The 24,455-nt window shown below is 57.3% G+C and overlaps 1 protein-coding gene across 2 annotated transcripts in view; it reads right to left on the bottom strand.

Moving 5' to 3' along the window:
* Nucleotides 1-1,277: 1,277 nt before the first annotated feature.
* The window catches only part of CUEDC1 (CUE domain containing 1), a 77,671-nt gene continuing 54,493 nt past the window's right edge, over nt 1,278-24,455 (bottom strand). The window contains exons 2-11 of one of the 2 annotated variants that reach the window (XM_045525684.1): nt 21,520-22,174; nt 16,576-16,703; nt 11,322-11,448; nt 10,417-10,609; nt 9,518-9,601; nt 7,597-7,668; nt 6,645-6,738; nt 5,875-5,933; nt 4,951-5,021; nt 1,278-2,830 (exon numbers count right to left, since the gene is read on the bottom strand). In XM_045525684.1, coding sequence (XP_045381640.1) covers nt 4,954-5,021; nt 5,875-5,933; nt 6,645-6,738; nt 7,597-7,668; nt 9,518-9,601; nt 10,417-10,609; nt 11,322-11,448; nt 16,576-16,703; nt 21,520-21,858 — 1,164 coding nt within the window. In that variant the 5' untranslated portion in view covers nt 21,859-22,174 and the 3' untranslated portion in view covers nt 1,278-2,830; nt 4,951-4,953. Of the gene's footprint in view, nt 2,831-4,950; nt 5,022-5,874; nt 5,934-6,644; nt 6,739-7,596; nt 7,669-9,517; nt 9,602-10,416; nt 10,610-11,036; nt 11,191-11,321; nt 11,449-16,575; nt 16,704-21,519; nt 22,175-24,455 lie in introns of those variants that run through there. The other variant, XM_045525686.1, reaches the window with a different exon arrangement.

Below are 24,455 nucleotides of genomic sequence, written 5' to 3'. Positions count from 1 at the left end.
ATCATCTGTAAGTGGCCATTATTGGGCAAGATCAATTGGGTTAATATGAAACACCTAACAGACTGCCTGGTGTGCTGGTTCTCAAAGTTGACTGCAAATTTGAATTACCTGGGGAGCTTTAAAAAACAAAAACATAATTGTTGATGTGATTGGCCTGGGGTACTGAGGATCAGGGTTTTTTAAAAAGCTACTCAAGTAATTCTGTGCAGCCAATACTAGGTAATGGCCTAGCCCCGTGGCTCCCAAACTATAGTGTACATCAGAACCAGATTGCTGGGCTGCACCCCCAGACTTTCTGACTCAGTAGGTCTGGGGTGGGCCTGGGAATTGGCATTTCTAACAAGTTCCCATGCAGTGCTGGTGCTGTGCTCCAGGGATTACACTGGTCTGCACTACCAGTAAACACCAGGCAAAGAACCAGCGCTGGAGGATCATCTTGATTTGCTTAATACAGCACAGGTGGAGCATCGCCAGCTGTCCCAGGTGTGCCACTTTACAGGCGCACCTGGGTCCGACTGGTGGTGGTGCCAGACCCTGATGGTAGAGGAACCTCTTTGAAGGGAGGGCAGGGGGAACAGGAGTTGTCAGGAAGAGAGGGGCCACTGAGCTCAAACATAGCATGGGGGGGAAAGGAGCAGCCTGCGCCCAGTGACCCAGAGTCTAGGAACCAGAAGTGTGGTTGGAGGCCGCAAGGAGGCCTTTGGCTCAACACAAGGAAGCACTTTTTAACCTTGAGAAGGGCCCTGTCTGGAAACGGCACCAGCTTACTCTGGGCAGCAAGTTCTCTGTCCTTGTAGTGGGAGGTGGCCTCACTGAGCTGGGGAGAAGGGGAAGCTAGAGATACATGAACTAGAAGATCTCTGCCATCCTTTGAAGTGTGAGATCGAGCTTCCCTACAGCCTCCAGTCCGGCCTTTAATTCAGAAGCCATTTATTTAGGGAGGTGACCGTCTGGAGCTTTCCCAACAGACTGGCTTTCCCCATGGTGTTTCCTTTGCCTGGAGACAAGCGGTTTACTTCCCTGGGGCAACAGGAAGGTGACAGCGCTGGACAAAGCCGATAGGTCAGCGAGGTTGCCGGGACAGCAGGTGTCATCTTGTGAGGGTAGCGGAGAGAGGGCTGAGCCCTTTGGGCCCCAGGTTGGCTGAGGGTTAACGGGGGCGGGCGAGGCAGGTGGCCCGTGGATGCGACGCGGGGCTCCAGGGGCCAAACGCCGCCCCAGGCGGGGAGGAGGGAGAAAGAGGGAGGGTTCAGCCCACGCCGCCCGCCACATCAGAGCACCGAGAACACCAAGTCTTTATTACAGGAATTCCTATGAAACAACTCCAAGAAAAAACCCACACATAGGAGGAAAAAAATAACAAAGCAACACACACAGACGTGGGGCTGGGGCTTCCCCCGCCTTGCGCCCGTTTCTGGCGCGGGAGGCGTCAGGGCTACAGCCCCCTCCCCTGCCCCTCGGGCTCAGACCCCTCCGGAGCTCGGGCTGGCGGCCCCGGGGCGCTCCTTGGGGACCTCTCCCTCCCTCCAGGGACCGCAGGCCTGGCCGCGGGGAGCAGCGCAGGGCGAGCGCCCCTCTTCGGCAGGCGCCCCCGCGCCAGCGTCCCCGGCCCCGCGCGCTTCCAAACTTGGTCACGCTCGGCGGCGGTGGCGGCGCGTCCGGCCTCCCGCGCCCGCCGCTCTCGGGAGCTCGGCGGCTCCAGAGTCTGGGCGGGGCGAGGGGCTATCTCGGCCTCGCCTCCGCTGCGCCCTCACGAACCCGGGGCCACCGAGGCCCCCAGGATCGGATCCCACTCCCACGCCGCAGCCCCGCGCCCGGGAAGGCCCGCGCGGTCCCGTGGCGAGGACGGGGCCCGAGAGACGCGGCGGCCTCCCTGCCCTTGGCAGTGGTTGGTGCCGGGTTAGCGATCGCGGGGTCGGAGTTTTCCTCCTCGCAGCACCTCGCTCTTCCCAAGCGGCACCCGGCAAGCCCTTCTGCCCCGGGCGCTCCCACCCAGGCGCACGGCCCCTCCACCTTGCTCTTCCGCCTGCGCCTTCTCAAGGGGTCGCTCCGGAACCCGCCGCGGCCGCCCTAAGAGGACGGCCCGACTTCCAGTCCAGCTGAGGAGCCAGAGGCCCTGGGGGCCCCCGCTGTGGCATGACTCCGGACCCGGCTTTTGTCCTCTGCCAAACTAAAGACCCTGCCTGGCCTGAGTCCTCCAGCTCCGGGGCCCCACCTCCCCATCCCTGCTGGGTGAAAGGGAGGCTGCCCCAGCAGAGGGTGTCCGGGGGTCTCCCACCCGCACTGTGGGTAGGGGTCGTGCGGAGGGTCGGCAGCCCGGGGAAAGGCCGAGGTGCAGGAGGCTGCGAGGAGAAAGGGCACAAGGTGCCCAGAGGGGGCTGGGGGTGGGGTGGGGGCTGGTAGAGGCTGCGGCAGGAGAGATGGGGAAGGGCAGGAGGCAGGGGCTCCACCTTCAGACCAGAGCCTCTGGTAGGGTCATCTTGCCTTACTCCAACTTTTGCATGTTTCCTGGAATTTTTTTCTTTTCAGAAGGGGGGTTCCCGCATTTCCACTCCTTGCCCATAGAAAAGCCGGGCTACAAAAGGGGCTCTGATTGGCTGGTGCCTCTAGCCCCAGGTCCTTCCTCTGATGGCAGGATGGCGACTCCAAAGTTCTAAGTCCCAAGGAAAATGGCAGTGGCTGGGCTGGACTGTGGCCGTAAGACCACTAGGCCTCGGTTCTCAAGCACCATCTCTCTGGCTGCAGCTGGGCCCTTCAGCTGGGGGCCAGTGTTGCACTCTGGCTGTCCCCACGGGTCACATCACCTCCGGAGAGGAGGAGCTGCTGGCACCTGGCAGGAAAGGGATGGGAGAAGTCTTTTTCAGAGGAGCCCACTGGTCTTTCCTGGTCACTGGCTTCTGGACAGACAGTTTTGGGCAGAAGCCACCAAGGACAAGACCCTTCTCCTTTCTCCAGGGCCTCTAGGTCAGCCCTGGAACTCTGCCTGCATCATCTCCCTCATCCAGACTCCTAGAAATGCTCCAACTTGCCGAGCTGCAGGGACTCTGGCAGCCTGAGATGGAGTGGGGGCATGGAATTCCGGGGGAGAAGCAGCTGTAGGGGAAGGGGCCGGGCGCATTCTGAGACTGTGGGAGCTCAGAGGACCTAGAGGTGGGGCCTATAGGGGCAGAAAAGTAAACTAGGGCCAGAACTTGGTAGGCTGAGCAGTGGTAAGACTTCACTCAGAAGACCTGTTCAAACAGCAGGGAGAAAGGGAACTCAAGTGGTGCTCTGGCGGTGCGGGAGCAGAGTAGGGGCAGTGAAGAGACTAGGGCTGTTAGGTGATGGGAGGAATAGGAGAAATGAAAGGGCAGTCAGGAGCAGACACTGTCTGGCTCTCAGCGAGTTGACATCCAAGGCTGGAAGGACAATTGTGGGTGCAGCTGGGGACACGGAGCAGATCTGGAAATAACTGTGATGGAGATTCAGATTGTGGAGCCAACTGCACAGAACTGTTGCTGGTGCTATAAAAGAGGACGCGGAGCTGCCAGAGAGTGGGGAGTGAGGAGACTGGGAAGAAGGTCAAGGGCAGAGCAACAGGGAGAGCGGGTACTTAGGGAGGGAGAGGAGCAACAGGCTTTCTGGCTCACAGGAGTGGAGGGAGGGTGAGCCACTGGGAAAGAACCCTGGCGGCATCGGTGGGAAGAGCACTCGGAGAGTGCAGACTACTAGCACGGGGCCCTGGAGCTGGTAGGTGACCTCCTTGAGCCAGTCGGGGTGGTGGCAAGAGCTGCCAGCCTGCAGCAGATGAAGGAGCATGCCAAGGAAGATACTAGGGACCCCTGGTTTTTAAAGCGGGGGGCGGGGGAGGATGTAAACTTGAAGAAGGAGCTGGAGAGGGAAAAGCTTCAAGTCCTGGGAGAGAATAAATGAGCAAGGTTCCAACGCAGGTGGCTTTGGACAGGACCAGTTTTCCTCGGGGACCAGTGGGAAGGAGAAAGGGGTGGGAGACAGCAGCAACGTGGAGTGGGGGCCGAGGTGTTTCCCTGGTGGGCTCTATTTGGGCACTCCAGGGAATTGGGGAGCAGTGGGGTGGAGCTGTGTGGGCAAAGCCTGAGGAGGATGGAAGGGGCTAGAAGTGCCTGCAGAGGGCTGTGGCAGGGAGGCAGCTGCAGGGGAGTGAGGGCCGGCTGCCCAGGTGGGGGGGGGGGTGCTTGTATGTCCTGGTTTATCTTCATGTGACTTTCCTGAGGGTTTGAAACAGGACCACACCTGCCACACTGTCAGCCCAAGAAAGCCCTGTGGATGCTGCCCACTGGGACCAGACCAGCCGCTGGGGAAGGGTGGGCAGGCTGCCTCCTGATAGGGGGAGGGGGCTGGAAGAGGGACAAGTGTGACAAGTCCTGCAGGAGGCCTGAGCATTCTGTTTCTCCCCTAGAGGGGTGCATGGGGAGACAGGAGGAAAAAAAGCCCCGGAGTCCAGGGCTCTGGCCAGAAACAGAGCTCCCTCGAGGACCTGTGTCCTCATCCCTCCTCGTCTGGCTGTGGCAGGTCCCAGGCCACCCAACCCAAGCAGGGGGCTGGAGAGAGTTCTGTGTGTGCATGGCTGGATTGAGGCCACCTCTGTTTTTCTTAGATTGTCCTCTCACTGTGCCACGTGTGTCCTGGACTATCTTCTCAACTGGGCTGTTAACTATTCAAGGTCAAAGCTGATTTTTGTTTTCCTGTTCTCAGCACCTGTCACAGGCAGGTATGGTTTATCTTTTGTCAAATGAATGAATAAACAGAAGACGTACAGAAGACTAGCTGCCATGCCTGTGTCCCTGCCACGACTATGAGGGAGGAGCCCCAGGACCTGTGCTACCCAGGTGTTTCAGCCCAGCACCGCTGGACACCTGAGAAGACACGGGTATAGAGGTAGCAGGGCCTGGCCTTGGCCAGCCCCGGGGCAGCTATGGCTCCAGGCCTTACCTCTTACTGTCCTTCTCGCAGGGCTTCCTCCACCTTGGGGGTCTCCTGCCGCCTTCCACGGAAGTCTTCATCTGAAAAGCAGAGGAAAGCTGCCTCACCCCGTACCCTGCAGGGCCCTGCTCAGGCAGGTCCCTCAGACTGGGCGAGAGCTGACCTGACTCTCTCTGCCCCCTTCCTTCGGGACACGTGCCGAACCCCAGGTGGGGGATGCATGGACCTGGTGAGAGAGGTGGTAGGACACCCAGGTGCTGACCTGGCTCCATCACTGAGCTCTGAGACATTGGACAAGTTCTTCCCTCCTCTTTGAGGCTCAGTTCCTCATCTATAAATGAGATGGGGAAGTTGGACTATCTAGATAACCTCCAAGCCCCTTCTTATCCTTGTTTCTAGATGTCTCCTGACCCCCAAAGGGCCCCTCTTGCTCTGAGGCATGAGGATTGGAGTTCACTTGTGGGCCTGGCAGGGTCTTCTGGCTCACAGGGCCTTTGGAAGGGACTGGGTGACAGTGAAAGGCTCTGGGCCCACAGACTGCCAGGGCGTGGGGAGTGAGACTTCGAAGAGGGAAGTCCTGCCCAGCGCTTGGTTCTCAAGTTGATGCCCCTCCATGTGGGTAAGCCTGTCTGCGCCCTCACACCTCAGAGAATATTCTAGAGATGGTACCTGGCACTTTATGTTGCAGGTAGAGATCTAGGTGGAGGTGGGTCTAGGACCCCCTTTCAGGGGTTGCAGGAAGGGAGAAACGATGTGGACCAAGTGGGGAAGATCTGTTTCTTTGGGTCACCTGCCCACCAACCCTCGACATGTCCCCAGGATGGGTGCTCCCTCTCTGACAGGTTGGGGCCACCCGTGAAACACCCAGGACCTCCTCTGGGAGAGTCACCAATCACAGGCAAGTTGGAGCTTAAGAGCCCCCTCCTGTCTCACCACAAGCGTGGCCCTCCACGTCGTCCAGGAGATTGGCTGTGGACGCGGCAGCCCCTAGCCTGGCAGGCCGTTCAGGAAAACTGTCCCAGGGCTGGGCAGGTATTGTCCTAGGCCTCCCAGTTCCCCACCCCACCCTCAAAGCCCAGGAGGCAACCACTACGCCCACCTGACCCCCAGTACCGCCTCTGCTAGCTCCTCCTTGGTGTCAGCCTTGCAGCCAGGCCCTGACACTCCCACCTACTCCCATCTCTGCGGACAGAAGGACAGAAGCGGCTCTCTCCCTGCTCCCCTTTGGTTGTTAAGCTTCTAATATATGGGGCCCTGTGTGACAAGCATGGATGGGAGTTCAGGTGAAAATGTGGAAAACCGTATTTCTACTGGAGGAACTGAACGTGAGAAGGCAAAGCCAAGGTGCTTGCGATAAGGCGGATCCGTGCACCAGTTCACCTAGAGAAATCAGGGACAGGTTTGCTGCTTTTGAGGGAAGAACCAATTTTTCTCCCAAGATGCAGATTACCCCAGACCAAAAAAGCAAGAAGTTGTAGGACAACTTCTGAGCCTGCAGGACGACAGGAGCTGTAGCCCCGCACCCTAGGCCTGGTTCTTGTTTGGCACCAGGAGATGGGCAGTGGGTTGGTGGCCTGGCTCATGGGAGGCAGGGGAGGCCACCACTCCTGGAGGAGGTCACAGCCTCGGGGATTCCAGCGGGGGTCTGCCTCAGTGACCCTTGGTTTCCACCTCCCCCAGCCAGTGCCAGCTGGAAAGGATACGACTGATGCTTCAACAAGTGTTTCCTCTTTGACTTCCTCATTTTGGTCTTCTCAGAGAAGGCTCGGGCGAGTTCAAACAGCTTCCTCCGGGTGGCTGGGGACACGGAGACCTGTGAGTCATTCTGTCGGCAGCCAGAACACCAGATGGCCTCCCCACAGGCATAGGGAGGCCAGGAGAGGACCAGCCCCCGTCCCCAGGTAGGGGAAGGGGGAAGACCAGGGTTGGAGCCTGGAGAGGGGGAGGTGACAGGAATGGCAGACCGTGGATGCCACCCAGGGAGCCAGGCTGCCATCCCAGGTCGGCCTGCAGGGGCAGCACAGGCCACCATGAGCCAGACCTAGGGACAGCCGGCAGCCCAAGATCCGGGTATTCCTTCCCCAGCTGCAACAGACTGCAACGCATCTTGGCTTTCTTTCCGCTGCCACTGCCTTCCCGCCCCTCCCCTAGCCACCTCCAGAGTTGGTTCTGGGATCTCCATGACTAATCTGAGATTTTCCCTGAAAATGGAGCCTAAAAGGAGGGCAGCCTCATGCAGGCATGGATGTGGGGCTGCGTGGTGGGGAGGGAAAGGGGGCATTCGGGGCTAGCAGGACTTTGTGGAAAGAGGTCCCCCACCCTGACGGCCTTCTGCCCCCACAGAGCGTGGCTCAGCGAGGGTGTCTGCGTGCAGAGAGCGTGAGTGCTACAGTCGGGGCGAGGGCATGTGCCGCGCATTATTTTTCTGCAGACAGCTGGCTCAAGAGGATTTAAAACTTAATTTGTATCCAGACTCAGCTGCAGAGGGAAAGGAAGCAGGAAGGCCGGGAAGCCAGCCTGCGATTAAAATGTCACTCCGGTTCACCAAGAGTCGGCCACACTAAACATTGTGGGTGGGTCCCCCGCTCCCGTGAGCCCACAGGGCCCGTCTCAGAAGAGCTGGAGAGGGAATGGGGGGGCGTGGGCCGGACTCACACTTCCCCATGTGTTTCAGCTTGTCCCTGAATAAGGCATCTTCAGACACAGCGGGGTTGGCGTCACCAGTTCCTGGAAGGAGGAGACAGCGGTGAGGGCCGGCCAGGGAGAAGAGCAGCCGCCGGCAGGGCTGTTTCAGCTCCATCCTCTCGTCTGAGGAAGGGTGCAAAGAGCCGGCTTCTTCCCTGACCAAGGGGGAATTTGAAACAAGGAGGACACGCAGGGTTCTGGGAGCACCTCTTCCCCTCCGTGGGCCTCAGTTTCCTCCTTTGTAAAAATGGGAACCATCTCATGGTCTGCTGTGTGCGTGGAGAGCCAGGGGGTCCCAACTGCCTGCTTCTCGGCCTAACTCTACGGTTCCAGAAGTCATGTTGGTAGCTTGGAAGCAGCTGTGGTGGGAGCATGTCCACCACGCAGGTCGCCAGGTGCTGCAAGCCGGGCTTGCCCTGCACTCGAGAGCAGGCTGGTAAACGTTCACTGGCACCCCTTGCGCCTGCTGCACCCGACACGCGTGTGACAGTCAGATGGGGTGACGGTACACAGCCGGCATTCGCCAGAGGCGAGTCCCTTCTCCTTCCTTCCAGGGTCAGCCTCCTCCATTCCTCCCTCCCAGACACAGGGTTTCTGGCTACTTAGTGAGTACGAATGAGAGTGGGGCCAGTCCTAGGGTCAGAACCCAGCCAGGCCACCCAGGCTCCCGGCTCAGTGAGCACCCACTTGGGTCTGTCACCGCCCATGCTAAAGCCCCTGCTCTGCATCCTGCAACGCGGCTAATCCCCAGTCACCTTGCCTGCTAAGTCCCCTCTGAGTCATTCTGATCCATCTCAGCAGCCCTGGTGTCTCTAGTTAATTCAGGATCAAGGACAAGAGGCTCTGGTTAAAACTCCCAGATGCGCATCTGGTGGGGCCTAAGCCGCCAGCCTGTTGCTTATGAATCAGTTCCACAGGATTTTCTCTCATCGAGCTGGGGTCAGCTGAACTCCTGCCCTGTCCCCCCTCCACTACACCCTGTAAGGGCTCAGCTCCCCCTGCCCCTGCCCAACCCCACTGCACCATGTAAAGTCTGCTCTAGGTAAAAGCTGCTGAGTCTTCCTTTGGTGGGGGAGGGAGGCAGCCTGTGTGGGGGTGGGAGTGGGGGGCTGCTGTTCGCACACAGGTGCACAGTCCAGGTACCACGTGTGGAACCAGGGACTCCTGGGCCTGTACCCCATGTTCCCAGCTATAGCACTGCTGCCCCCCACCCCGGGTCCTCCTCCAGCTATTAGGACACCTGAGCAGAAGGGCCTGGCCCTCTTTTGAGGCAACACTTTCTTCTCATCACCTTGTACACAGAGCTTGAAATTTCTCTTCCTCCAACACCCAGGGCGGGGCCTAGCAGATGGCAGGTATTCCCCACTACTGAATGAGTGAATGAATCCTGCCCTCCTTCTCTCCATGCATGTGCTATGATCAACACGTATGTCCCCGGCTTTGCTGGTCTGCTCTACCTGTTTCTTGGACTTATCTCCTTACAAGACCCTAAGTTCCCCCAGGCAGAGACCAAGCCCTGTATGTCTGTGAGTCCTTCCTGCATCCACTCCCCACCACGGGATGTTGCAAGATGCAGGGTGCCCTTCCAGCCTATACTCCAAGCACAGGCTGGGAGTTCAGCCAGCCTGTGTCGGCCAGTCGCAGCTGTGGGCTCAGAGACCCCAGCAGCCACTGGATCGGTAAGAACCCAGGGCTGCGAAGTGGAACAGCCATCTCACTCCATGAGGGGTGTGGATGCGGAGGCAGAAGCAGCCCCTCCAGCCCGCTGAGGAGGCCAAGGCCCCCACCCTCTATTTCCTCACTCTACCCCCAAGCCCCAGATATGCAAAGCGATGTTGGGGTGTGAGCCCCCTACGCCCTCCAGGCTCCTCTTTCCAGAAGGCAAGGTTACCTGGGACAGGAGAGGGGAAGCTGAAGTCGTTTCCAACAGCCACAGTGCTGGACTTGGATTTCTGGGATTCGTATTTCAATCGATCTGGAAAAGGACCATGTTCTCAGGTCAGGGAGGTTAGCTCCTGGGCTCCCAGGGGCAGGCTGGGCTGAGACACAGGAGGTTTTTGGAGGCTGAACCCCCAGAATCACACACGAGCACGCACAGGCACACAAATATGGGTGTACACAACATCTACTGGCTCTCAAAGAACCAGTGATAACCAGTGGCCTGACGACCACCTGGAATGTTGGAATGTCAGAATTAGGACCCTGAGAGATCACAGAGTCCCAACCTCCTAATTTAAAAGGAAAAGCCCTGAGAGCTCCAGCACCTTTGCTGCAGAGCCAGGGCCACCCTGGGGCCGCCTCCATCTCAGCCCAACATTCTCCCTGCACAGACCCACGCCTCCCCCACCAACACACCATCAGTTGCACACACACCCAAGCCCTCACCCTGTGACCGTCACAGGGACAGACCTCCATGGCCTTTCGCCTCCTCCTTCCCAAACATACTCCCACTCTGTGGGAAGAAGGTAGCCAGGCTGGGGAGCAAGATCTTTCACCCAAAGAAAACCCAAATACCCCCAAAACTCGACAGCCCCTGCTCTAAGGTCCTCCTTCTCAAGAGTCTTTCCCACTCTGGCGCCCAGGGACCCAGTCACTGTGTTCCTAGGGCCCCAGACACATCACGCCTGCCTGTGGCCGATGCTCTATTATCCCTGTCACCCTTTGCCAAGGGGCACCCTTGGCCTCCAGCTCAGTGCTCTCTGAATTTCAAGGCCCAGGCCAGCACCAACTCCCTTCTCTAGCCATGGAGAAGCGGCCCCAGCGCGCCCCCCCACCCCGCCCAGAGCCCACCTCTCTCCAGGGCCAGGAGGAAGTCGCGGTTGCGCTGCAACTCCTTCATGAACTCCTCGTTCTGCAGGAAGAGCGCGATCCTCTCGTCCTCCAGGTACTGCTTCCAGCGGCTCTCCTGGTCTGGGGGCCCAGGCCCAGCCGTGGCAGGGGGGCCTCCCTCTCTGCTCACAGGCTTGGGGCCCCCCGGGTTACCCTGAAGGGGGGAGCGAGCATGTTGAACACCTACTCACAGGGCACCTGTTGCACAAACATCCAGGTACATCTGGTGTACACATGCCCTTTCCCAGGATCCTCTAGCCCCACCCTAAGGCCCACACCTCCTACTGGGGCAGCCAAAATCCCACGGAACAGCCCTCTCTGCTGGGGAAGCAGCAAGGACATAAAAACTATTTTCCCTCCCCACTGTGGACCACCTCGTGTCTTCGTCTACACCCTGAATAGTCCTGAGAAGGGATTTGCAAACTGCTCACTAGCCCCCACGTGGATTCCCAAACTCAACTCAACCCTCCCTGTACCAGCTGCCTATAGGGTGAGACTGTCACCCCTGCAGGGGCCCCTCGGGCGCAGGCCAGCGTGGGGGGGGCTGCCTTGGCCCCTTCCCAAGGGATGGAAGGCAGTACCTTGGCCCTCTGCCACTGGCTGCCCCATGCCCACCTCCCTCCAGCCTGAGGTGCCCCTGCAGGAGAGAACCGCCCCAGGCTGCCACCTTCCCTGGGCAGAACAGGAAACCTCCTGGCCGACCGGAAGTGAGGCGTTCGGTTCAGCGTTCTTTCCCTGTAAACCCAGGGCAACAGAAATAGCTCAGCCCCAAATCAGGAAGTGAAACTGGCTGGCACACACTGTGTGGGCAAAGATTGCTGCTGGACGTGCAGGTGGGGGTGGGAGGTGGGGGCAGCCCCCGGCACCTGTATGCTGTCCAGCTGCTGGGGCAGGATGCGGAGAAAGTCATCGGGGAGGTTGCCCAGCAGTGGTGGGTTCCAGTTCCGATAGCGCCTCTGGCTCTGAGGAGGTCCGGAGCCCAGCGCGTCGATCCTGTGGGGTGGGAGGGAGTAGTCAAGCCCAACCTCAGGTCTCCTGGGGCAGGAGGACCCCCACACCAGGTCCTCAGGCAGGTGGACCCTGCTCAGAGCTTCCCGTGTCCTCCACTGCCTCCAGACCAGAGGCCCATCGCCCTGTCTCATCACTGGAGACTCTTCTCCATCAGCTCAGCTAACTCCCAGCCCCGGCAGTGACGGTCACTGCCCTCCCATCACCCACAGCCCTCGCAGGTCTCTAGACCCGGAGAGCTCTGCTCATGGTGCTAATGTGGAACGTTGCGGATTTAGACATGGATGTTTATGAGTTCCCCTAAGGACAGCAGGGATCCTGTCCTTTCATTCCTATGTCCCTAGCACCTAGCACGGTGCAGAGCTCACGGCTGCTGAGTAACAGGTATGGCCCAAATGAACAGATACACAGGGCACCAACAGCACAGCGCACCTGCACGTTGCTCTGCTGGGGAGGGAGCACATGGGGAAGGACGCCAGGAGCCGTAGAGTAACATGGATCCCGGCTCCAGTTCTGGCTCAGCCACCAGCCAGCCGGTTGAGACCATGCTGGGTGAGACCGTGTTCCTCTGGGGCCCAGTTTCCTCATCTAGAAACTACTATTAATACCTCCCTGCCAAAGTGCTTGGGAGCCCCTCATGAGGCTATCTCGAACAGTGTTCTGGAAAGGCGTAGGGAGACGTGAGCGTGGAAGGGATCTCGTTCCGTCCGGAGGGCGCTGGGGAGGCGCTCTTCCTAGGCCAGGTTCCCAGGCCAGGTGCGGGGCAGAGGCCAACAGCTAGGCCCCCGGTGGAGAGGGGGCAGGGGGCGGCACACGCCCTGCCTGACCCCCAGGCTCCGGCCCGGCCGCCCGAGGGCCGCCTGGAGCCCCGCCAGGAACTCCCCGCAGCTCCTCGGTGGCCTGCAGCGTGGCAACCGCAGGACACGTGTTCTGCTGAATCAGGGAAGTGACACACTGAGGAGGCAGCTCAGGGCCCACGACGGGGGCCGTGCTCACTCTCGGGCCTGGCTTTGATTTGGTCTCCAGCTCCAGGAATCCCGCCCGCCCCCTCACTGGAGGGGAGCTTTTCCGGGCTGCCGCTGACGCTGGAAATAACTTCCTTTCCTTTTCTATTTTGGGCGGTGGCCGGGCGGGGGAGAGGGGAAGGGGCGGGGGCGGCAGCAGACGGGATAACCAGCTGCTCGGCGCCTGGTGGGAGCTCAGCGCCGCAGACCGGAGCCAAGGGAACTCCCGCACGCCTCGGCCGCCCTCCTGCTGCACCGACACGGGAGAGGCAACGGCCTGGCGCTCCCAGGCCCGGGCCAGATTTCTTTCTCCATCACTCTGCCACCTTCTGTCACTGCTGGAGGCTTCGTTTTTCTCCAAAGGCCTGAGAGGCAGGGGAGAGGATGCCCCATCTCCCAGGGACTCGCAGGCCACCGCCAGCCACAGTGGGGAGAAATCCTCCCCGGCGGCATTGCCCCTCCTGGGGTCTCTGGGTCTTTATCTGGGACATGGGTGCCCACCCCCAACTTAACCACACCTCGGAGCCACTCTGGGAAGCGGCAGAGGGAGAGCCCCGGAGTTGCACTCGGACCCCTCTAGCCACTGAGACACCTAAGGAGGGGCGAGGGGTCTCGGCTGAAGTTCCCTGGCTGCAGGGCCCGCGGTCCCCCGGCCCGCCCGGGCCCTGGCACCGGTGGAGCTGAGGTCAGCCCGCAGCCGCGAGAGCCAGACGAGGGCTCCAAGCGCAGGCAGCCCAGCCACTCCATTGTGGTGGGAAAGGAATGTCAGCAATGAGCTGAGAGGCAAATAAAAAACTTCCAAGGCTGTAATTTCAACGGAAAAACAGCAGGCGGCCTATGCGGAGAGCTCCCCTGGGTTTCCGAGACAGTCTTTCAGACAGACGGAGGGAAGGACAGGCTGGGGGAGGGGAAGGAGAGAGAAGGCTGGGGCGGGTCTCTGGCCAAAACTCCACCCCTAGACCCCAAAACTAGGACTTCAGGCCCCATCAGACCCCCGGTTTACCCACTGAACATCGGACCTGACAGAGAAGGATTTCAGAGGGCGTTCAGGCAGGATTTTTGGTAGACTGGACACGGAGGTCCACAAGGGTTCAAGTCCTGTCCCCAGGGCACACAGATCACCCAGGCAAAATCTGAGCCCAGGGATCCTGGCGTTCCAAGCACGCTCCCCGGGGACGGGCCTGCCTCTCTGTGCCCCCGCAGGGCAACACCCAGACTCTGCCCCATCTGCAGGCTCCCGGGCACCCCAGTGACTGGAGGTGGCAGAAGGAGGCCAGACCGCTGCCCCACTCAACTTTGGCCTCCCTTGGCAGCCAGAGGGAGACTCCCGAAACACTAACCTGGCCATGTCACTCTCCAGCCTAAACCTCTTCAGTACTCTCCGCTGGTGTGAAGGCCACAAGGTCCCCACGGTCTGCCTGCCCCCCCAGCCTCACTCAGCCTTTAGATGCTTTGAGGAATTCCGAAGATGGTCCCCTCTTCCCTGCCATGCACGTGCTGTTTCCTTTGCCTGAATGCCTTCCTGTCCTCTGCCTTTCCAGACTAATGCCAGTGTGGCCTTCAGGTCACAGCTTGGACATCAGTTCTCCCAGGCAGGCTTTCCCACCCCTGTGTCCACAGCTTCCCGAGACTGATCTCCCTGCGGGGAGTGGAGGGGACGAGGCGGTGCTGTGCTCATCGCTGCGTCACACACATGGCTCAGCACCTGCCCATCTCAGTGACTCGACAAATGCTGGAAATGAATGTCCTGGATGGAGAGACTGGACGAGGCCCTGGAGGTGGCCTGGGGGTAGACGTGGGCCTAGCAGAGCCATCTTAGGGCAGAGGGACACGTGTCTCTTCTGAACATTGGCCTCTGGGGGAAGCCTCACCGCTGGTCTCAGTGTTGAACTCTGAGGCCAGCCAGTGCAGCGGGGGACAGGAAGGAGCAGTAAACCCCAGATTATAGGTCTGTCCAGACGTGGCACTGTGCTAAGTCCTCAGCACTCAGCATTTCACTCAATCCTCATAACTGTGCTGAGGTGGAAATTAGTATTCCCATTTCAGAGGAGGCAAACGAAGCTCAGAGAGGTTAAGTAATAAGCCAAAGGCCACAGAGCAGAGGCACCTGAAGAATCAGAAGTTAGGCAGCCGCAGGAAGGGGTTGACGAGAGCAGGCTGCTTCTTGCGGACTCAGCCACTCAAGCTGTTCTCAGTGCCTGCACCCCCAGCCCAGCCCAGCCTTCGTTTCCTCAGCCAGGCCCCTGAACCCCAGGCAAGGGCAGTAACCTGCCCAAAGTCCACAGAGTCTGAAGAAGGCCTCCTGAGCCCCAGTCTAGTGCTGAGGTCACCTTCCCTCCAAGTGGGGCTCCCATCACTGGGCTGCACTGCCCCTGCCCCCCGGCCCTACCCTACCCGCTTCAGGATGAACACCCAGTCAGAGTAAGAGGGAGGATGTGGCCAGGATACTCTTGCCATGTTTATATTGGGATTCTTAGCTGGGCACGGTGGCATGCACCTGTAGACCCCACTACTCGGGAGGCTGAGATGGGAGGATGACTTGAGCCCAGAGGTTCAAGTCCACGCTGGGCAACACAGTGAGGCAGAGACACTGTCTCTATAAAGAACACACACACACACACACACACACACACACACACACACACACACACGGATTCCCTCTCTTACAGCCTCAGTTTTCCCTTCTGAAAAATAGGCAGAACCACTCTGCCTAACAGAAACTGAACATTTTTGCAAAAGAATCTTGGGATATTAAAAAAAATGTCAAAGGAAAATCATTTAGCCCTGGGCTCTGTGACCCATCCAGGGTGCAAGTCCTACCTAGGTCTCACCCAGACCCACCCCAGTATCACCTGCCATCTCCTGGCAGCACTTGTGATAAAGACCCTGGCTGTGCTCCTGTCCCTGACTCAAAACACCACACTCCCCCCTGCCCAGTAGCCTTCTAGGATTCTGTCGGCTCCCTAAGCTGCAATTAGGGAGATTTTCCTCATTAGGGAGGTGACAGGACACAGCAGAGAAGAGTGATTAGCCTTGAAGTCACAATGACCTGGATTCAAATTCCAGCTCTTAGTCTTGGGGAAGTCATGGGACCTCCCGAGGCTCAGTTTCCTCATCTGTGCAATGGGGATGGTGACAACAGTGCCCACCTCTGCTTTCAATGTGACGGTGTAGGTAAAAAGCCTGCTCAGTTGCTGGCACTGAGGGTGCTTCGTAAGTGGGAGCTATACCTGTCGGATGGCAGAGTTCTCCACCACCACTGCTCGGGGGCTCCCCAGATCCCCCAAGGCCTCCACTGGGGCAACTGTCCTGTCCCATCACCTCCCTCACCCCTCCCCAGCCCAGGCCTGAGTCATTCTAAGGAGCAGCAGTTCCAGGACAAAGAGGCAACACCTTGGCTCCCAGCAGCCCCAATACAAACATGGAGCCCAAAAAAACAAGCATTTCAGAGACCCATGGGACCCTGTTGGCAACCAGCTTCATTTTAAGCTTCCAAATTATAGTCTCTGAACTGGAAGAAGTTTCCAGGGACCTTGCAGTCTACTCCCCTGCCTCTAGTTATCAAACTATCCCCCTAAAAGAGACTTGGTCCCATTGCTTAAAAATCCCCACAACATCCTTAGTCCAAGAATGGCAAACAGCCCTCCCTCAATCACTGGTGACTGCCTGGGAGTGCTGTGTTGAGGAGGATGCTGAGGTTCCATCTTGACTGAGCAGGAAGGAGCACAGTGATTGATTAGCAATGTTTGCCATAGGCTTGGGATGGGAAGTGTCAGCAAACATTCCATGTGTTTGTCATTCCTACTCTGGCATCTCCCTTGACTATAAGCTCCTGAAAGCAGAGGCTGAGCCTTACTTTACTCTGTGTCCCCTAGGGACCACCTAGCCTACAGTAGGAATTTAGTAAATGTTTGCTCTTGCAAACCTTACACTTTGCAAGTTCCTTCTGGTATCTAGCTAAAATGTTTCTTACTGCAGTGGAAGCCTATTCTTGGTAGAATAATACACTGAGGGGTCCAGCCAAGCTTCCTGCTGTGTTTGTATACAACCCCAATCCCTGGTCTCCTTCCCTGCTACCCTGTGCTCAGGGGACAAGCTGGATTCTCACCGGGGAGGTGGCGTGGGGGGAGCCAGAGGGTAAGGCCGGTCAAACATGTGCATGTGGTAGGCTGGTGGGGAGTACACAGGCGGGGGCTCTTCATCGGAGCTATCAGGTTCCAGAGTCCTTTCCAAGATCTAAATCAGAGACAACAAAGAAAAAAATATATTAATAATCCTTCCTCAAATTTAAATAACATTCAGACAAACCCAAGTGTGGGCGAGGATGTGTAATGAGGGAACTCTGTGCCGAGCTGGTGGGAGTGTAAACTGATACAACCACCACTTTGGCAAACTGTTTGGCCTTCCCTACTAACGCTAAACACTCGGCTAGCTCTGACCCCGCAATTCCAGCATACTCGAGGGACGTGAAAGTGCATGTCCCCAAAAGAACGTTCACAGCAGCATTATCCATCCAAGTAAGGTTCAGAAACGGGAGAAACAAACACACAGCAATGGAGGCAGAGCAGGGTGCCCTGTGTGGGGTGGGCAGGGATGGGAAGGGGTGCCTGGGGGCTCCAGGCGCCACCGAGAGCATTTCTCCTTCTGGTGCAGATGATGTGGTTTGTGTTACGCCGTGAAACTTCACTGAGCTGTGCACTGTGATTCACACGCCCTCCTGTGCATGAGCTGTTCTTTGATGATAACATCATTCATACCCTCTCTCCAAGTACTTTCACATATGCTATCTCATCTTGACCTCAAACGACCTGGCACGGTAAGATATGGATCATTAACCCCATTTTTATAAATGAGGAAACTGAGGCCTAGGCTAAGTGACATGGCAAAAGCCACACACTTCTTAGAAGTGAGTCTTCAACTTGGACTACAAGGGTGCCCCGCTTCGGGTGCAACGACTACGCACCAGGTTGGACCCTCCGGGCAGATAGTGGCAAGGGGACGGACCAGGACGGCCGCTCTTTCTCCTGGACTCCTCTCTTCAGCCAGGAGCCAGGAAGAGGGGCAGGGAAAGGCCACAGGCCGGGCAAAGGCTGGGGTTCCTGCTACGTGGACTGACCTGGACCCTTCCCCAGAGGTACACGGAGGAGTCTGGGGCAGGAGGCAGCCACACATGCCAACCTGGCCTCCATCTTAGCCTCCTGTCCTCTCCTGTAGCTCTGTTCCCATCTCCTCCAAGACCAAAGAACATGGGAAGGGCTCAGAGGCTGTGAATCGGCCCGAGGCCCCAGACGCCAAGTGAGTTTGCAGAAGTCACTGCTAAAGCTGCCACTGCTTCCACCTCTGCGAGTCTGGGCTGGGCCTGGCTGCACTGGCACTCTCTGCTCTGAGGCCAGCCGTGCCCAGCACACACAGAGCCTCGCAGGGACACCCTGGTGGGTGGGTGAGCCTGCCCAAGTAAGCACTCGTGTACACGCACACGCACACGCTGCAATGCTCTGTGCACACATAGCCAGCCCGACCCAAGGAGGCCTCCCGCCCTGGAATGCACTAACATTTTTTTCCTTTGAGGCAGAAAGTATTTAAACAGATGCTTTTGCAGGAGAAAAAGAATGTAGCTGCTTGTGGGGCCACTGCTCTGTTTATCCCAAATTTCCACAAGAAAGAAAAAAAAAAGGGAGAACACTGGAGGCTCTGCTCCTGTTCACTGGTGAATCTCTGGTGCTCAGCGCAGGAGGGTGGCTCAGCAAGTACCTGGTGCCTACAGAGGACTTGATGCTGTCCCCCAGCCTGTTTCCATGACCCCTCTTGCTCTGAGGGCCAGGGTTCCAGGCTGGGGCCTTGAGGCCAACAGCAGCCAGCCTCATTGGCTGCCTGGCCTGTTCCCTCTGAGGTTGGCCCGAGTGAGTGGGTGAGTGGGTGAGGAGAGCTCAGTAGGAACTACTTCCAGAAGGAAGCTGCCTGGGGTTTCTGCTGAGCACGGCCAGCGGCAGTCACCCCCCCACTCAGGGTGGTCAAGCCTCCCCGGCCACACCAGGAGGCCCTTTCCTGCTCCTCGAGGCAGCCTCCTGGGGCAGCAACTGGGGAAACACAGGGGAGGCAGGCGGCTGGCCAGGCAAGCTCCAAAAGGGCAGGTCCCAAGTCCCAGGGAGAGTGACCCCAGCCACCTCCCCTGTCCCTCTCCTCCCACCCCCACCAGCCACAAAGAGCTTGTTCTTCTGGCTCTAAAGGTGCTGAAGTTTTCGGCTCTATAGCCTCCTGGCTTAACTCATTGTGGGTGATGGATGCCTGCCAGGTGCTCCAGGGGGCAGGGTCTAGGCCATTTATCTGCCAGGAGGTATTTCTCTGTGGCAAGGATACCCCTCAGGCCAGCCCCCCATCCATCAGCCCCCGAGAGGGGGCTTTCTCCAGTCAGCAGTTATTGTCCTTCCAGCTGCTGCTCATAAATTTTCCGAAGCACTTTCCGCTGGCTCAGGAACTGCCTGCCAATGCACCCAGGCAGAGCTCCAAAGGTGGGGGGTTGGGGAAACCGCCAAGGGAGGGGAGGGGTGCTGGAAGAGGCTCGATTTGGAAAGCAAGATTCTTAGAAAAACAGAAGCGCACACACAGAGCAGGCCTACCTAGGCGGTGGTGACGGCTTGCGGGGGCTCAGTGCTGTGGGGGCCGCGGACGAAGGAGGAAGCATTATCCTACCTGCCAGACCATCAGAACAAATGAGATGCAGAGAGGGCCAGAGCTTGCAGAGAACTTTCTTTCCAGCTCACACTTTGCAGGATGTACAGTGGACCCTCGGACAACATGGGTTTGAACTACTCGGGTCCACTGACACGTGGATTTTCTTCTGCCTCTGCCACCCCAACACAGCAAGGCCAACCCCTCTTCTTCCTCCTCCTCCTCCTCCTCCTCAGTCTATGCAACGTGCAGATGCTGAGGATGAAGACTTTTTGAGGATCCACTTCCACTTAGTGACTAGTAAATATGTTTTCTCTCCCTTATGGTTTTCTTAATAACATTTTCTTTTCTTCAGCGTACTTTATTTAGTAATACAGTATTTAATACATATAACATACAAAATATGTGTTAATCAACCGTATGGCTTCTGGCCAACAGGAGGCTATTAGTAGTTAAGTTTTTAGGGAGTCAAAAGTCATATGCAGATTTTTGGCTGCAAGAAGGATCAGTGACCTTAACTCCCTCGTTGTTCAAGGGGTCAACTCTCTCCCTCTCTCTCATCCCTCCTTTCCACAAAGAGGATCTGGGTTTTCCTGTACTCTCTCCACTGGCTAAACCAGGCAGACCAAAGGAGAGGGGCAATAGCCTGCTGTGCAAAGACAGCAGCAGTATTTATTCATTCCACATTCCCTGAGTGCCTCCCATGTGCCTGGACTGTCCTGGGTGCTGCAGGTGACACAGGGATGCGCCAGATGTCTTTGCCCACAGGGCTTCCCCTCCACTGGGAGACAGAAGTCCCAGCAGCAGCCACTAAGGGAGGGAGAGCAAGGAGGCCTCGCCCTGCAGGGTGACTGATTAATGCAGAGTGACTGCAGGGCTGTGTTGAGAAGGGCTCTGAGGCCATATCTGGGTCTAGGTTTTCTCACTGTAAACGAGGGTAATAATAACACCACGTCATAAAGTTTGTGGGAATTAGAAGAGATGATACATGTGAAGCTCTTAAGATGGTGCCTGGTACAGGTTCATCTGCTGGGCCCTTGTCTCGTCCGTGGCTGCATGTCACAGACGCCCCAGCAGGCAGCAACCCTCTCACTGACAGACTCTGTGTGGCTTGCTGAGCACCGCAGGCTCTGCGGAGACTGGGGGGCCAGCTGTGCACTGAACTCTTGGGTGAGGCTGGGAAGGACCAGCAGATGGGCCTTGATGCGGTGTGGCAGTGTGGCGGTCCCCTCTCCCCACCCACTTCCCTGGAGAGACAGCAGTGAAAGCAGAACCACTGGGAGATGGCTCACTACCATCTCCATTGCTCTGTGGTCAGAGGGATTTAACTGGCAAGTCTGAACTTTCACCCGCTTCCATGGCTCCCTGTGCTCTCCGGATACAGCCCCAGTGTTTTTCTCAGCGACAGGGCCTCACCATCCTCGCTGGTCTCCTCCCACCCTGGGACCCTGACAGTCCCCTAACCAGGCATGTGCCGTTTCACCTCTGAGCCTTTGCATGAGCTGTTCCCCTTGCCTGCACACCCTTTCCCTGGCTCCACTCTCCCTTCGGGTCTCAGCTCAGCCATCCCTTCCTCTGGGAAGCCCCCCTCCTCTCTGTGGCTTCCAGGTCTCCCACCGCAGCACTTACCACTCTGGGCTGCCAGAGCCTGACTCTTGCCTCTAGTCCACACTGGACTGGGAGCTCCGGGAGAACATAAACATTGTCTGACTTGGCCAAGGTGGACCCTCAGAGGTTCAAGAGACTTTCTTGAAAAATACACACTAGAGGACTCCAGGCCTGGAAGTAGGATTCTGTATGTTGGAGTGGGGCCCAGGCATCTGCATTTTTTACAAGCACCTTGATTCTGATGACCCCTGACTCAGAGGTAACATGCCTGACACACCTCTGAGTGGGTGGGTGCTCAGGGTTTGTTGAATGACGGTGTGATTTCTATCCATAAAAGGCAGCTGACTGGTGGTACATTGCCCCAGGGAAAGTAAGGCACTTGCTAGGTAGAACCCAGATGGGACTAACCCAGGTCCTCTAAGACTGCAGTCCCCAACCCCCAGGCCGTGGACAACGTAAGTTCATGGCCTGTTAGGGACTAGGCTGCAGAGCTCCACCACCCCCACCTCTAACCCGGGTCTTGGACAAATTGCCTATATGAAACTTAGGAACCCGGGGCTGCACAGCAGGAGGTAAGTGGCGGAGGGCGAGCCTCGTATTTACGCATAGCTGGCATCACCGTCTGGGCTCCTCCCCGCACCCCAGGCCACCCCCGTCCGTGGAAAAACTGTCTTCCATGAAAGCAGTCCCTAGTGCCAAAAAGGTTGGGGACCACCGCTCTAAGAGGTCCAAACGGTGGCTGGAGCTGGTGGTGAATTATCGGACCGCGCCCTACCTCCGGGGGGATGCTGTCCTCAGAGTCGGAGCTGTCCTCGTAGACGCTGCCGCCACCCCCCTCCAGGTTCATCTGCAGCAGCTGGTCGATGGTGGCGTCCACGGCGCCGCTGTTGGCGCGCAGCACGCACTCGATGATGTCGTAATCCATGTTGGGGAACATGGTCTTGAAGTCGTCCATGGCCTGGTTGAACTCGAGGCGGCGCACCTGGCGGGCCGGCCGGCTGTTGTTGAGCTCCTGCGGGGCTGCGGCCGCGCCGCCCCCGGCCCCGGTCCCACGCGCCCCGGCCGTGCCGCCCCCGCCGCTGCCGCTGCTGCTCCGACGGAACAGGCTGGTCATTTTGCGGAACCGCTTGGGGAAAATGTTTCCAGCCGGCCGCAAAGCCCGTTCCCCGGGGTCCCTCCACCGTCGGCCGCTTGCTTGCTCCGCGGGCTGGGAAGCTCACTCCTGCGGCGCCTCCGCCCCCAAGGGGGCCGGGTGGGAACGGGCTGCTGGGGGCTCCTTGTCAGGACACAACGTGCTCGGGGCCCCGAGCGGCCCTCGGGGAGCAGTCCTCGCGGAGCGGCGGCATGTGGGCCTGGGCGGTGCTGGGGCTGGCCAGCCGGTCACCCGCACCCCCGGGGCATCCTGGCGCCCGCTCCTCCGACGGTCCCACCTGAAACCCAGAAAGACAGAGTCAGGGTAGGGGGCAAATAAACATGCGCTCAAGGTGGCAGCCCAGGGCTATTAAGAAATGAGGGCAGGGAGGGGCGACCCCGACCACGCCCAGAGGAGACCTGCTTCTTTTTGCTTTCTCTCCAGTTGCAATTAAGCAGCTCACAGTTCTACACTAACACGCGAGCGCCTCCAGTTAGCAAAGGCTTCTTCTAAGCCAGGTACCATCCTAAGTGCTCTATATAGGCTAACTCATCCCCATTTTACAGATGGAATAACTGAGGCATAGAACTGAGGAAATGGAAAAGCTGGGATTTGAATCTGGGACATATGGCCCCTGAGTCCCTGGTCTCTACATGTACTGCCAAGGACCCCTGAAGACCTGAATGGGGCAGGAGGGGCTCTGTACAGATGTCCTGCCTCTCTGGTCTCCAGTCCCATACAGTCTCTGATTCCCTCATCTTCCTAAATCACTGCCTCACATTAAGGTCCCACGACCAGGGCATCCACCTTCTGCAGAGCGCCACTGAATCCGGGGGGCAGCAGTGCTGAGAAACAGGACACCCCAGTGCCACAAGGAGCTTCCAACCTGAGAGAGGAAACGTGGTTTCCATCCTTCGGGAGCCTCAAGCTGATAGGGGAAGAAGCCCAGTTCCCACTCTTGGAGAACTCATGTCAGGCCCGAAAACTCTGTCCACTCCCCCCTGAGAAGCCCCAGCCAGCCCAACTGAGAGAAGCAGAGAGGCTCCAGGTCACTGTCAATCCCTGGACTTCATTGTCCTCACCCCAATGGCAGGTTGACATGTTTTATTTATATCAGAAACACATTTGTTTTTATGGAGCACTCGGGATCTTTACACATTAAAAAAAAAACGCCCTGGAAGTTTCTTCTCAAAGATGTCTTGAGAAACCACGTACATCATAAGTTCTGTTCTTATTCCCACCAAACCCAGTTCCCCAGACCCCAGTGTCAGCACAGTGTGCCTGAGAACATGTATAGACAAGAATAAGAATCAAGCACAATTAGGGACTTAAATCTGCAACAGAAAACCATCCGGCCCACTCAGAAGCAGGCACGTAAATGACTGCCAAGGTTGCGTTTCTGTTGGTGCAGACAACTGAGCGGAATGTGTCTAAAAACATCTAGTTCTGACTTTCTCGAGCTTACTCCTAGATTTAAAGTAATTTTGTTAATTGTAGAAAAGTAGCAGCTTTATTTTCAGGGACTGTTCCATCAAAGGATATTCTTAAGTTTGATGAAACAGGTGCAAACTTGTTTTCCCATTTCCGAGACTTGGGGTCACAGTCTTAACAGCTGATACAGAAACGTCCCTGTGAGCAAATCAATGTGATCGTCCTCTCCCACCCTTGAGAAAACATGTTCGCACTCTGCTGTGTCTACATCTAGATATTTTTTCTTTGCATATGCTACCATATGTATGAATTTATTTTGTTTAACACATTGACTGCCACCCTAGAAAAAAAAAATGTTTCCCTTGGGGCCACAGTGTTTTATTATGAAAATAGAATAAAAACTTTGAAAAACAAACGATCCTTTCTACTTTAAGGAAAAACAAAATATATTGATTTCTATTCATTTAATCCACCTTTTTAGAATTAATTTGTCAATATTAATTGTAACAATAAGAACATCGACAAGTAAGATCTTCATGAACCAACTGCAGGATTTTGCCCAGGTTTTGCTTTTCCCCCGGGCTCAAAACTAGCGTGAGTTAAATATAACTCACATGGCAGTTAATGTGTTAAATGTGGTCAAACCATAAATTCTATGCAGCTAGTGTTTTCCACTTAATAATATATTGTGGCCATCTTCCCATGTCAGAACATATAGGTCTACTTCATCATATTTAGTGCCCGAGTAGTATTCTGTTGACTGAGTGAAGCATGATTTATCATCCAACTCCCTGTACCCCATCTCTTCCCAGATGAGCCAGTCAGAGCCCAGACAGGCCAAAGCCATTACACAAGGAGACACAGAGGGATGACCTCAAATGATCAGTCCAAGAATCTCGTTATGAGAATGAACGCAGGAAGACAGCCAAGTATGACATGGCTTCTCCCAGCTGGCTTTAGACACCCCAGCCCCCGACACCCACACCTCCCGCCAACCCCCATCTATCAGAAGGTTGGAGGATGCCGCTCTGGCTCTGCCAAAATGCCCTCCAACACGGGGCTCCACCCTGACAGCTGCCTTTGCCTGGGCTCTGGGGACCTGCCTTGTGGCCTCTAACACAGACCTCAGGCCCAGAAGGCCTCGGAAG

This window comes from Lemur catta, chromosome 15 (assembly GCF_020740605.2).
Source record: "Lemur catta isolate mLemCat1 chromosome 15, mLemCat1.pri, whole genome shotgun sequence".
Lineage (NCBI taxonomy): Eukaryota > Metazoa > Chordata > Mammalia > Primates > Lemuridae > Lemur > Lemur catta.
This window is presented reverse-complemented; position numbering and strand designations above follow the sequence as displayed.